Source organism: Phycodurus eques, chromosome 19 (genome assembly GCF_024500275.1).
Source record: "Phycodurus eques isolate BA_2022a chromosome 19, UOR_Pequ_1.1, whole genome shotgun sequence".
In the NCBI taxonomy this organism is placed as follows: Eukaryota; Metazoa; Chordata; class Actinopteri; order Syngnathiformes; family Syngnathidae; genus Phycodurus; species Phycodurus eques.
This window is the reverse complement of record NC_084543.1, coordinates 13,012,377-13,025,195: the sequence shown is the minus strand read 5'-3', so window position 1 is coordinate 13,025,195 and position 12,819 is coordinate 13,012,377. Positions and strand designations below refer to the sequence as shown.

The following is a 12,819-nucleotide window of genomic DNA, read 5'->3' as shown; positions in this document are numbered from 1 at the left end:
AATAAAAACATTCACAAGCATATCATATATCAACCTAGCCCGACGTACAGTATGGCTAATGCACCCACTCACATCAATATGGAACAAAGGAAAGTAAGGAGCAACATTTAGCTTCACTTTCTATAACCCGTAGCTAAAAAGAGCACCGCAAAGAAATTTTAGGAAGCTGCAGCAAGCACCATGATGCTCTGGGCTGTCTACAACACCGAGACTGTCACTGTGCGATACATTGCCTAATGGTTTAGTCAGCGAATTGCCCATCTTTTGCACATCTGCATAGGTTGACTTTCATGTCACTCAAGCAGAGCACACCCGCCTTTTAAAAAGCTTGTGTAGTGTGTGTGGTTGGCGACTTCATGTGGACAAATAAATACCTGTAACACATTTGAATTGCATTTATGAAATGAATATCAATAATAAAGTAAATAATTAGTCGCTACTTGGTGAAATTCGTCTGTTGTGGAGGTTTTCTGGAACGGAAGGTACCCCTGTACCTCTAGCGACTTAAGGCCTCAAAGAAGTCCTCATTTAAAATGTTTTCTGTGTTTAATCCCTTTGCCCCATTTGACCGTTCTTTAGAAATCACTCCATTTATCCAGCACAACCCTGAAGTGTCTGTCATCAAGACCCAGCCGGTCACTGCCAACATCACCACCCTTCCGGTCAACACCGTCCTCTCCAGACACCCTCCTCAGATCCAGGTGGCTCCTCCTCCGATCTTGAGTCTGGCCATCGACCCCAGCCTGCCTCACCTCTCCTCACTAGCCACCGACAACCAGTTGGAGGCCTTTCTGGAGAGGACGCTGGCCGACACACCGGCGGCATCCGACCCTCGCACCCGGGGCCTGATGGAGGAACTGCAGGCACAGCTGATGGACCATCAGCCTTACTCGCCCATGGACACATCTGACCTGTCCTTCTGTGACTCGTCCTCCCCGCATTCCTCTTTCAATATGGGTCTGTCTGATCCAGCGCTGGACAACATGGAGTGGCTGGACGTCACCATGCCACCAGGTCCCGGCGGGGCTCTCACGCCGCTCGGGATCCCGACAGACTTCCTGGACACACATGACCTGCAACTGCACTGGGACTGACAAATGAATATGAGAAGAGCTGGGGAAAAGTAGCTGAGAAGGAGCGCACTAAAGGAAAACCGAGATCCCGAAATATACCCCACCATACCACTTTACAGGCAGTGTAGTGATTCACAGGGAATGACAAGCAGGAGATAGTACATCTTTAAATGATGTCACTTGTAGTATTATGATTGGAGGGGGGAAGTAAGGGATAACGACTGTTTCGCCGTCTGATGTCACGATTGTTTAGCGAGGTAAAGAGGATTTGGAACCAAAGGAAATCTGGTAGCAAGGACTTTTTGTACATAATACGTCCTCCAGGATCTCCAGGCCTGGCTCATCGTATCCATTGCAGGATTATCAACCAGCAGCCGTAACGATGGCTGCTGTATAAAAATGAGGTCGTTCTAACACAACGACAGTCTTCCTGACCCATCCTGCATGTTTGCCGACTTATCAAATGTGACTTGTTACACTGTTATGACGCTGATGAACTGATTGCGGTGGAGGTAGGATGCTATGAAAAGCAGTTTGAGCATTTATTCGATATCCTTGATATGCATCTTAAAGCCCAGTAGTAGTATGTTCGTTGTTCTCACTAATAAGACAATTCAGCACACCAGTAGAGTTAATGTTATCTTACTAGTAAAGATTTTTTTCAATAAATGCTCAAAAGGCTTTATGGAAAGTCATATGAGCGTTTATTCAACGTCAAGGATATGATTGAAAATTGTCTTAAAATAAGTACTGTAAGACTTTTTCAGTAGAAAGGATATCGAATAAATGCTCAAGCGGCTTTCCATAGGATTCCTCTCTGACCACACGGGAGCTATGCATCGAAGAGGTGTGGAGTCGGTCGCCTCAAAACTACGCTAATGTGAACTCCGCATATCACAAGTTGCTCCAAAACGATCAACATTGATTGTGATCAGTGCCGCTCGGGATCACGAGGCTGATCGTCTTTTAGAGATTTGCCGTTGGGTCTCTTGTTTTTGAATGTATTCTGCAGATTTGACAAAAAAAGAGATTTTACTCGTAATGCCGGCAGCTATTGTGACGAACAATTGGGAAAAGGGAACAAATACCAATTGCGCTTTCAGTCGGTGTGGCTTACGTGGTTTACGGCACATCAGTGATCCATAATGTATTCGGAGAAGTTGACTTGCATATCTGCCCTATCCCTACACTGTGTGGGTATGTGTGTGTGTGTGTGTGTGTGTGTGGCGTCAGGTTGGGATAACCTATTATTGTTGCAGGAATGAGAATACAGTGGAACCCCTAAGGTTGAACACGGTCCATTCTGTGACGCTGGTTGACTCACAATTTTGTAACCATTTTCCCATAGGAAATAATTTCAAGTGATTTAGTCTGTCCCAGAGTCAAACAGTTTTTCTTAACTGTGTAGGCCAGGGAGTGCGTAAAAAAACATTCACGGGGGACACGTTCCAGACCCACCCGCAACAGGTGAAAATCTGTGATATAGATGGACCATATAAAAAACACTTCAATTAACAATTGATTAACAGTGGGAGTGAAGACAGCCAATTTTGCTGCTGTCTTTTATTATCATTACTAATGTCAATTATTCATTGTCCTGCATGTGCTACGGTGCATCGTCTTCCCGTCTTTCTGCATGTGTGTTGTCTTTCCGTCTCCGTGTGCATGATTGTCCTCAAGTCTCGTTCGTGTCAACAAAACGTGCTACCACGATCAAATCGTTTACGAATGAGTAACAAAAGGCTTCTAACGACTTTTCTTGGCTGCTTGTTGTCCAAACATGTACAGACACCCTGAGAGGTGTCAGCAAAGAGGGCTCTGCTATTTTTAAAACCTTGTCTGTGTCATATATGCAAAATAGCGAGCCGCTCTTGTCCACATCTTCAGTTCAGTGCGGAGTTCCAGTTAGATTCTGCTTCTTTCCCTCATCTCGTACCACTTGTTCTGTTCTTACGTCCGTGACCACTAGAGGGCGTCGCCACGCTTGGTTTTCAACTGCAGCATTCCAAAGGATTCGAATTGTGTTATAGGCTGGATTTATACTGAGCGCGCAATTCTGATTTAATGTCTGTTTTTTTTTTTTTTAATGTATATTTCAAGTGACACATATCAGATATGGCGGTGTTTACGTTGACATGAAACAACCCGCCCACATTGCACGTGTACAACTCCACAAGTGTCAAAACCTGGCAGTGACAACACAGAATTGAACAATAATACATAAAAAAAATACCAATATTAAACATCACAATACAGTTAAGATGGCCTGGGCTGATTTAAATGATGCCATTGATTTGAGTGTCACATTTCTCTTCACCCCCCTCATGTCTGTGTCTGTGTGTATGTATGAAAGTGCACAAAAGCCAGCAATACCTGGACAAGGTTTGAGCCAAACTCAACTTTAGACCCTGTTTGTTCCACATCTGTGCACAAACAAACATGAGTTGAAGCAGTTTGGTGGCGATCTACTTGTGTTAACTCTGTATTGTGAGGCCAACTTGTATTTTTCTCTCCCCACATTACTGAGCGTTAAATCCTCGGGGCTAGGTTATCCTTTTTGGTTTTATATTAATATCTGTTTGCTTTAAATAGTGTCAACTTTGAATGCTCTATGCCCCCCCCCCCCCCCCCAAAAAAAAAGCGTTAGGATATATTATCACTTTTTTATTTATCACTTGTTTTCAGTTTGACATGTTTTTTTCCCCCCTCTTTGTAAAACTATTTTTGTTTGCTTTTTTAAAAATTATATATATATATATATATATATATAATGTTTTGTCATATCGGACCTCTCGGCTGCAGTTGTGCAGGCTATCGGACTCTCACTGGCCAGTTGAGGACAGCTCGTGCTGTAGTGATGACAGCTGCTCCTTTTCTTGATGTACTGTACTTGAATGCAGACTCACGCGACACTCAAAATCCCTTCATATCAGAACGCTTCTTACAGACTGCACAGTTTATTGCCGCGCTAACATTTTGAGATTTTCAAGCTAAGTGCAAACCATTAAGGGATGTTAAACTAAGCACAAGTGAGGTTCTGGCCCTTCTGCAGCCGATCCCTTCATTGTAGCTTTTGGTCCCTCTTCTCCCATTGCCTCTTGTTGTTCGTATGCCATACGTTTTGCACATTATGTACATATTTATATAGATGTAATTCATATTTTTATACATGTGTGACTTCCACGGGCTCTCTATTTTGTAAATACTCAGAAAGTTGTATGACTTTTATGTGACAATAAAAATCTGATGTACTATGAACGGATCGTTGTCAACTGGGAGTTTGTTGCCTTCTACTAACTGGGTTCTGCCTTAAAAACCACAAGCTGTATCAGAAGCACTTCACAAAAACTCAAACTGTACATAACGTTTTGTACTAAATCCTACTAAGGTCAAGGTCAGTGCTGAAAAAAAAATTAAAAGTAATAGTTACAGACTCACAAGACGAGTAGTATTACGGTATTACCAGAATATATTTTTATGACTAAAATACCCTCTTTGTTTTGATTTGGACTTTGATTTTTGATTACTTCTAAATCGAGACATAAGCAGCTGATCTCAGGCATTTTTGTGTGTGTGTGTGGAAATGTATAATATATACAGTGGGACAAAAAAGTATTTAGTCAGCCACCAGTTGTGCAAGTTCTCCCACTTAAGATGAGAGAGACCTGTAATGTTTAACGTAGGTTTACCTCACCTATGAGGTACAAAATGAGGGACAAAAATCCAGAAAATAAAATTTTCAGATTTTTAATGAATTGGTAAATTTCTCTGTAAAATAAGTATTTGGTCACCTACAAACGAGCAAGATTTCTGGATCTCACAGACCTGTAACTTCTTCTTTAAGAGGCTTCTCTGTCCTCCACTCGTTACCTGTATTAATGCCACCTGTTTGAACACCGTTATCAGTATAAAAAGACACCTGTCCACAACCTCAAACAGTCACACTCCAAACTCCAGTATGGCCAAGACCAAAGAGCTTGTCGAAGGACACCAGAAACAAAATTGTAGACCTGCACCAGCCTGGGAAGACCGAATCTGCAATAGGTAAGCAGCTTGGTGTGAAGAAATCAACTGTGGGAGCAATTATTAGAAAATGGAAGACATACAAGACCACTGATAATCTCCCTTGATCTGGGGCTCCACACAAGATCTCACCGCGTGGGGTCAAAAGGATCACAAGAACTGTGAGCAAAAAATCCCAGAACCGGATGGGGGGGACCTAGTGAATGACCTGCACAGAGCTGGGACCAATGTAACAAAGGTTACCATCAGTAACACACTACGCCGCCAGGGAGTCAAATCCTGCAGTGCCAGATGTGTCCCCCTGCTTAAGCCAGTTCATGTCCAGGCCCGTCTGAAGTTTGCGAGAGAGCATTTAGATGATCCAGAAGAGGATTGGGACACTGTCATATGGTCAGATGAAACCAAAATAGAACTTTTTGGTAAAAAACCCAACTTGTCGTGTTGAAGAGAAAGAATGCTGAGTTGCATCCAAAGAACACCATACCTACTGTGAAGCATGGGGGTGGAAACATCATGCTTTGGGGCTGTTTTTCTGTAACGGGACCAGGACGACTGATCCATGTAAAGGAAAGAATGAATGGGGCCATGTATCGTGAGATTTTGAATGAAAACCTCCTCCATCAGCAAGGACATTGAAGATGAAACGTGGCTGGGTCTTTCAGCATGACAATCATCCCAAACACATCGCCCGAGCAACGTAAGAAGCATTTCAAGGTCCTGGAGTGGCCTAGCCAGTCTCCAGATCTCAACCCCACATAAAATCTTTGGAGAGCGTTGAAAGTCTATGTTGCCCAGCAACAGCCCAAAGCATCGCTGCTGTAGAGGAGATCTGCATGGAGGAATGGGCCAAAATACCAACAACAGTGTGTCAAAACCTTGTGAATACGTTTGACCTCTGTCATTGCCAACAAAGGGTATCTAACAAAGTATTGAGATGAACTTTTATTTTTGACCAAATACTTATTTTCCACCATTATTTGCTCATAAATTCTTTCAAAATCAGATGTGATTTTCTGGATTTTTATTTATTTTTTCCCCTCATTTTGTCTGTCATAGGTGAGGTATACCTATGATGAAAATGACAAGCCTCTCATCTTTTTAAGTGGGAGAACTTGTACAATTGGTGGCTGACTAAATACTTTTTTGCCCCACTACTTTTCTTTAAAAAGAATGTGGTTTTCTTGTGAGATCACTTTTTTGCCATCACAATATTTTTAGTTTTTTTTTTCAAATACACTCCATGCCCTCCAAAAAAACCCTGCATTTTCTACTAGTTACACTCCTTTATCTTTAATGCCAAATCCTCCTATATTGTCACCAGGACAAGACTCCATGACCAATGAATTTTTGGCTTTTGTGCGGTGGCAGTATTGCTAGAAAAAAACAACAGTACAGCACTTTACAGCTTATTTTTGTTTTGTTTGTTTTTTGGGGGGCTGGTTTTAGGGTACCAAGTGTAACATCATCCACAATGTGTCTGTTCTTAGTCTTGAGTATAATTCAATGTAATCCGACAAGCTCCAAACCAGGCTGATAATCATCCCAAAAGAAGACCGTGACTTCATTCAAAATAAAAAAAAAATAAAAAAAATGAAAGGAAAAAGTGTCCTTGGTAAGTCTTTAAATCAGTTGTCGTCCTTCAGCCTCAAGAACAAAGTGCCCATGAACCTAAACCGAGTGCATGTTTTCCTATAATTTGCTAACAACTTCCTAAAGACCGCAACGACCTCGTTGCATCTTGGTCAGGATGACTTCATCGCGACGTCCTCTCCTGTTTCCCGTGTTTTCCCAAGAAACTCTCTGCTTTCTTCTTTCTTGGCACTCCTTTTGAGGCTCATTGCTTAAAACTGATGCGGTCCGGTTGGAAGGTGCTCTGTGATGTGTTTCTCTCCACGTTAAACCAGCATCAGGTTTTCAAAGGAATCTACTCCCAAAAGCCACTCACGGAGGCAGTATTTGTTCTTGGTAGGGATGAAATTTTTACTGAAATGCTAACCCTCTCCTCTAGAAGCTCTGCCAATTATTCAGAGAGCAGAAAGTATTCAAACATTTTACCGAGGCTCTTGTCCATCCATTTTCTCCACTGCTTATCTTCATTGGGGTTGTGGGTGAGCTGGAGCCCATCCCAGCTGACTTTGAGCAAGAGGCAGAGTACACCATGTGGGACATGTGTTTTTGGAATGTGGATTAAAGCCGGCCTACCTGGAGGGGGGAAATAAAATAAAAATGCAAACATGAGGAGAACATGCAGACTTCACACAGGAAGTGCAGAGCTGAGATTTTTTTTTTTGTTTTGTTTTGTTTGTTTGTTTGTTTGTTTGTTTGTTTGTTCCAGAACCAGTTCAACCAAGGTGTTTGAACTGGAAATAAAATGCCAGGAAAGGCCTATGAAAACATCTGACCTTTATTTGGGGCTCGTCTTCAAATGGTGGCAGTTGTGTGCTGACTCCCATTTGACGTGAGGTTGAGGACAGTTGTTACAAAACTGAACACATTTTCAGAAATAGGCAGATAAGAAAAGATTGACTTGGTTTAAGTTTGCACTTGATGGCTGGCCAGGCACTTAGAGAACCTAACTATCTGTATAAAAGCCATTAAAAAGTAAGTTGTCAGGCAGAAATGTTAACTCTTTAGTAGACAAATGAGAGATAGAATTTAATAAATACTTGCAAACAGGGACAACGCTCAAATGCAACCTGTTGGCTCGTTTCAGAACTGCCTGCCTATTTCTCCCTTCGGAAAAATTATATACGCACATATGAACGGGCAGTTATCATCTGCCTCATGCAACTGGGACCCTCAACCACAGACATCTTCCTTTGTCTCACAGCAAAGTGAGAGGGACAAGGTCTGCTTTCTTATCCTTGCACGAAAAGACAATATTATATAATATTATAATTACCAAAGGATACATTGTATAAGTGCAAAGGCATCAGAATCAGAATCATCTTTATTTGCCAAGTATGTCCAAAAAAACACACAAGGCATTTGTCTCCGGTAGTTGGAGCCGCTCTAGTACGACAACAGACACTTTGGAGACATAAAGACATTGACAACAAAAAAAAGTAACTGAGCAACAAAGGGTTGCTAGTTGTCTGGTTTCTAAGACAAATGTTCCCCTCAATATTCAATTTAATTCAAGATTGTCCATTGGAATGTGCTGTGCTGTACAAAAAAATAAAAAATAAAAACAACTATGTGTTAAAACCATGAAACGCTATTGTTGAAAGTATGAGAAAATGTGTGATCAATATTTTAAAATAATGGTGTTTCGGTTATAAAGCAGTTGTATGACGGTTAAGCGTAACCTCTATTAACCTCTATTACACGGGCCAAGATTATCCCCATAATGATTGTCTACAGTACTGCAACAAGTGAAATCCGTGAGGTAGCGGCCACGTTTTTTGGATTACAAATATTTTAAAGCTATATGATCCTCCCCAGATGCTTATTAATCTTCCCCAACAATCCAATTAACCGCTACCATACTCTTACAAGCACTTTTTATACTCTTAAAACACCTTTTAAACTCTTAAACCTACAGTAAGGCAAAGTAGTACTGTACATGCATGTTTTATTCCTTGTAATATGTTCAATGAATTTGTCTTCTTTTTTTTTTGTTTTAACAATGTAATGTTTCAGGCTAGGAAGTATTTGTTTTACCACAAATAAAAAAATCAGGCAAAAAAGAATTTGCAACGCACTGAATCCACAATAGTTCAACCGGGATGATATAGGGTTAGGGAATATCGTATATGAAATTATGAACTGCAAGGCTTTTCAATATCGCTTAACTGACAGTAGAGAATGAATGATTAATCCTTAATGAATGTTTCAGAGAAAAGCGAAAGTGTGTTTTGATTTGCTACATTGCAGCTGCAGATTTCGTGCCTGCGTCAAGGCAGCCTCTGACCTCGGTATATGACTGCTGTTCTTTCCTTACGTTTATGATGAGTGGCCATTCTTATCTTCCACTGCTTCGGGATTCCCCCATGGCCCTTCAAAGACCACCAGCTGCCTGTTTCCGTTGGAACCTACACAAATGCGGTGGTTGCACAGACAGTTCTCGGGGCACAGACGGTTCTCGGGACTGTTTGTGTCTCCTCTGCGAACGCCGTAAAAATACACATGCATATGACTTGGACTCATTTACTGTTTTGAAGTTACCCCATGACCCTCCGTAGACCAACAGGAGCATGTTTCCGAGGGAACGGGGAAATGGGGTGGAAACACAAGACAGTTCTTGGGACTCTTTAAAGTTCACTCTTCAACTCTGTTACCTTTGTCTCATACAAAATAGAGGCCTTTACGGCATGTAAGGTTTAACAGTTTCAAGATTCCCTCCATTTTCCTTGGTTTGACACACTTGTACGACCAGACACGGGTCAAACGTCTTGGTAGCACCTGTACAAAAGAATGACATTTGGAAAATATTAAAATGTTTGTGTATTTTGGGCCACTTTAGAAAAGGTCATCAAATTCTGACATCTAAGGTATCTTTATTGCTGTCCGATGTCAAAACCAAAGGGTATGTAAAGGTTAACACACTGCAGTTACATGGTCAAACCTCATGAAGCCTTACCTTGTGACCTCATTGAGCCACCTTTATGTTTTGACGCCGTGCGACGCTTTGGTGATGACATCCTTAAAGCTTTGTGTTGCCTTGTTCCTATGGTGCTTGCAGGTTGTCGGGTCACTGTCATCATGTTGATGTCACGAACCCAAAAGACTGCAGGATTCTTCATGCTTTACTGCGGATTCACATTTCTAGTTCCCACCCCAGATGAAAAAAAAAAACCCCAACGTGTGTGCGTGTGTGTGTGTTTTGCGACCACTAGATGTCATCGTGGCACACTAAAACCAGGAGAAGAGGCCTTCGGTGTCCTCAGTTTACATGGATGACATCACCGATCCTGCAGGGGAAGAAGATCCAACAAGCCATCCATCATTCCATCCAGCCAGCATCCATCCATCGGTGCTTGTATGTATTAACCTTATTTCCCAGCCACTGATGGTCTAGTGGTTCAGTTTCCTGACTTTCACGCTTTCAGTGTCTTTGGGTTCCCACTCAGTGACAGTGTAATGTGAGCGTGAATGGTTGTCTGTGTCTATGCGCTGTGCTGTGATTGACTGGAGGCCAGTCCGTGCTGCGGTCAACTGGGATAGTCTGGAAAAAGGACGAATGGATATAAGCAATCCATTTCCTCCATGCAGTTTGCTCTTGCACTAAGACCCCATTTCTCACTTGTTATGAGTGTGAGATATCAGCTGAGATCAAATAACAATAAAACACGCGTGTGTGCCACCTGTCGGGGTATTAGTCACACGGGAAAGGGGGGGGGGGCTCAACACAGCCTGCCTTGCCTAATGACTTTCATAATTCAACTGCAAATGTTCCTTCTCAGCTTGTGTTCATTGAAAGTGAATCTTTGCTCCAATAGCTTCTAGTTCCAAATGCACCGGAACCAAGGAAACGTGAGGCATAGGTACATTTCCACAATCTAATGTGATCCAATGGAAGGGATGAATCGCAAATCATTCCGTCATGCTGGGATGCGTTTCTAATATTTTGCTTAACTTATATAGCGACGTCCAGGATAAAACATCATGCAAAGCGCCCAACATGATGTTCTTATTGTAAACATCTATAAGCGTCTGACATAGGGATGTTCAATACCACTTATTTTCAGATGGATAACAGTACAAGTATCAGTAAGTATCTCTTGAGTACTCAACGATACCAAGTACCGGTCTCACTAGCACTTTTGTTACATAACATTTCAATTAACACAATGACACAATTGTGAAGAAAGATCATTCTTTATTCCTGACGTACATGATGATTCGCCAACGTGTCACGAAAGTATCGCCGGCTGGTATCGGCAGCCTTCACGAGTACCCAACAGGGTAGAAAAACAACAGGCAGCTATCGGCCCGATACCGATACCTGGTATCGGTACTCACCCATCCCAAGTCTTCAGTAAAGTGCAATAGTCTTATATGTACGCGATGTATACCGTATTGCCTCAAATAGTGGCCAAGGGGCAGTTTATTTACTGCATAGAGTACAAGGCATGTATTGGAAGAAGGTGTCTATTTGAGCACATGCCTTGATTTGTACCAATAAGTTGGAGTGGGACTACAGAATTTACTGCAGTGAGTGCCAGTGTAGGGATGGGCGAGTACCGATACCAGGTATCGGTATTGGGCTGATGCCAGCCTTATTTCAAGGTATTAGGTACTTGTGAAGGCTGCCGAGATCAGCCACCGATACTCGCTGCCATTGACGGCTTTAGAAGTCAAATATCCATGTTAACTGGGAGGGCTGGCAGTGAATGAGGGCAAAATAATACGACATCGACTAAGTAATTCTTTACGTGTTAGCAATTATTTGTCTTCGTGTGAAGTGATATTTTATGTATCAAAAGTACTTATGGTATCAGTATCAGTGAGTACTCATGAGTGAACTGGTACTGGTAACAGTCTGAAAAAATTGGTATTGAACATCCCCATACCAGTGTAATCCTTTGAACAACTCTTACAAAACAAGATGAAAGCCAAAATGCACGTCATCGCTGTGCCATTCATTGTGTACAGGCTTTACTTTTATTAAATACGTTCAGACTGGGCCAATATTTGTTTGTTCATAAAATTCAAGGGATCTGCGTGAATTAATATCATATTTTAAAGCAAATGGATTTACAGCGTTTTGGATAAGAGCGCTTCATTTGTACAAATGCTTGTCTATGGTTGGAGTGGCACTATTTACTGTAAGATCTCTCCTAAAAGGAGATAAAAGCCAAATATAAATCTGATCAGTCTTACCATGGCATTCATTGTGTACAGACTGTTAATGTTTATTTAAAAAAATAAAAATAAAAACTGTTCGGACTGAGCCAATTAATTGTTTTAAAGGATTCAAATGAAGTAAAAAAGAAAAAAAGGTTAACCACATTAACATATTTTTTCCAATAAAAGCTAACCAAATTAGGCTGTAGAAAAAAAAGCATTTATGTTGTTTATTTGATAATGTTGACAGCCTTTTTGAGGCATGGCATCCATTAGAGTGTTGGAGGCACCTATTTGGGGATTCATTGTATAGTGTGCAGTAATAGCAATTTTCTGATTGCTATGTACAATATATAAAATCAACCAATACAGGATAAAGAAACCAGTATAGTGATACCGTCCCACTCAAATTCTACCAGCATAAGGTCAGTTCTCTACAATAGTCCATGCAAACAAGCAATAAGTTAACACAAAGCTCCAAATACATACTATAAGCACAGCATCATTAACTTAACTATTTAGTATCTTTAATACACAAGAAAAACTTAAATGGTATTTTTTCCAACTGTCTACACATACATTTACTGTACACAATATGTACTCCATTTCGAGATTCGGTATGTTGCCCATTGCACAAATTACACTGCTCTAATGTAGTTTGCACATCATTTGCATAATTTAAACATGCCAAATGTGTTTTTTTAAAACACCTCAGAGGCACAAATGCAACAAATTGTCATTATGTGTCCATATTGTATTTAACTTTATTTTTGTCAAATCACAAGGGAGATATTCAAAATGACTGCTACTCCTGCTATGTTAACTAATATAGATTCAAAACTTAAAATATTGGAAACAACTCTCAGTATGATGAGGTTTTGAAAACTACAACCACCGTTATATGTAATAACACACTATCTCAAATAACTGAATA

The 12,819-nt window shown here is 41.1% G+C and overlaps 1 protein-coding gene across 4 annotated transcripts in view; it reads left to right on the top strand.

Annotated features, from left to right (window-relative positions):
* The window catches only part of mrtfba (myocardin related transcription factor Ba), a 31,317-nt gene extending 26,986 nt beyond the window's left edge, over positions 1 to 4,331 (top strand). For all 4 annotated transcript variants that reach the window (XM_061705751.1, XM_061705752.1, XM_061705753.1 and 1 more), the window contains one exon: positions 580 to 4,331. In XM_061705751.1, the coding sequence (XP_061561735.1) occupies positions 580 to 1,094 (515 nt within the window). In that variant the 3' untranslated portion in view covers positions 1,095 to 4,331. The remainder of the gene's footprint in view (positions 1 to 579) is intronic.
* Positions 4,332 to 12,819: the final 8,488 nt, after the last annotated feature.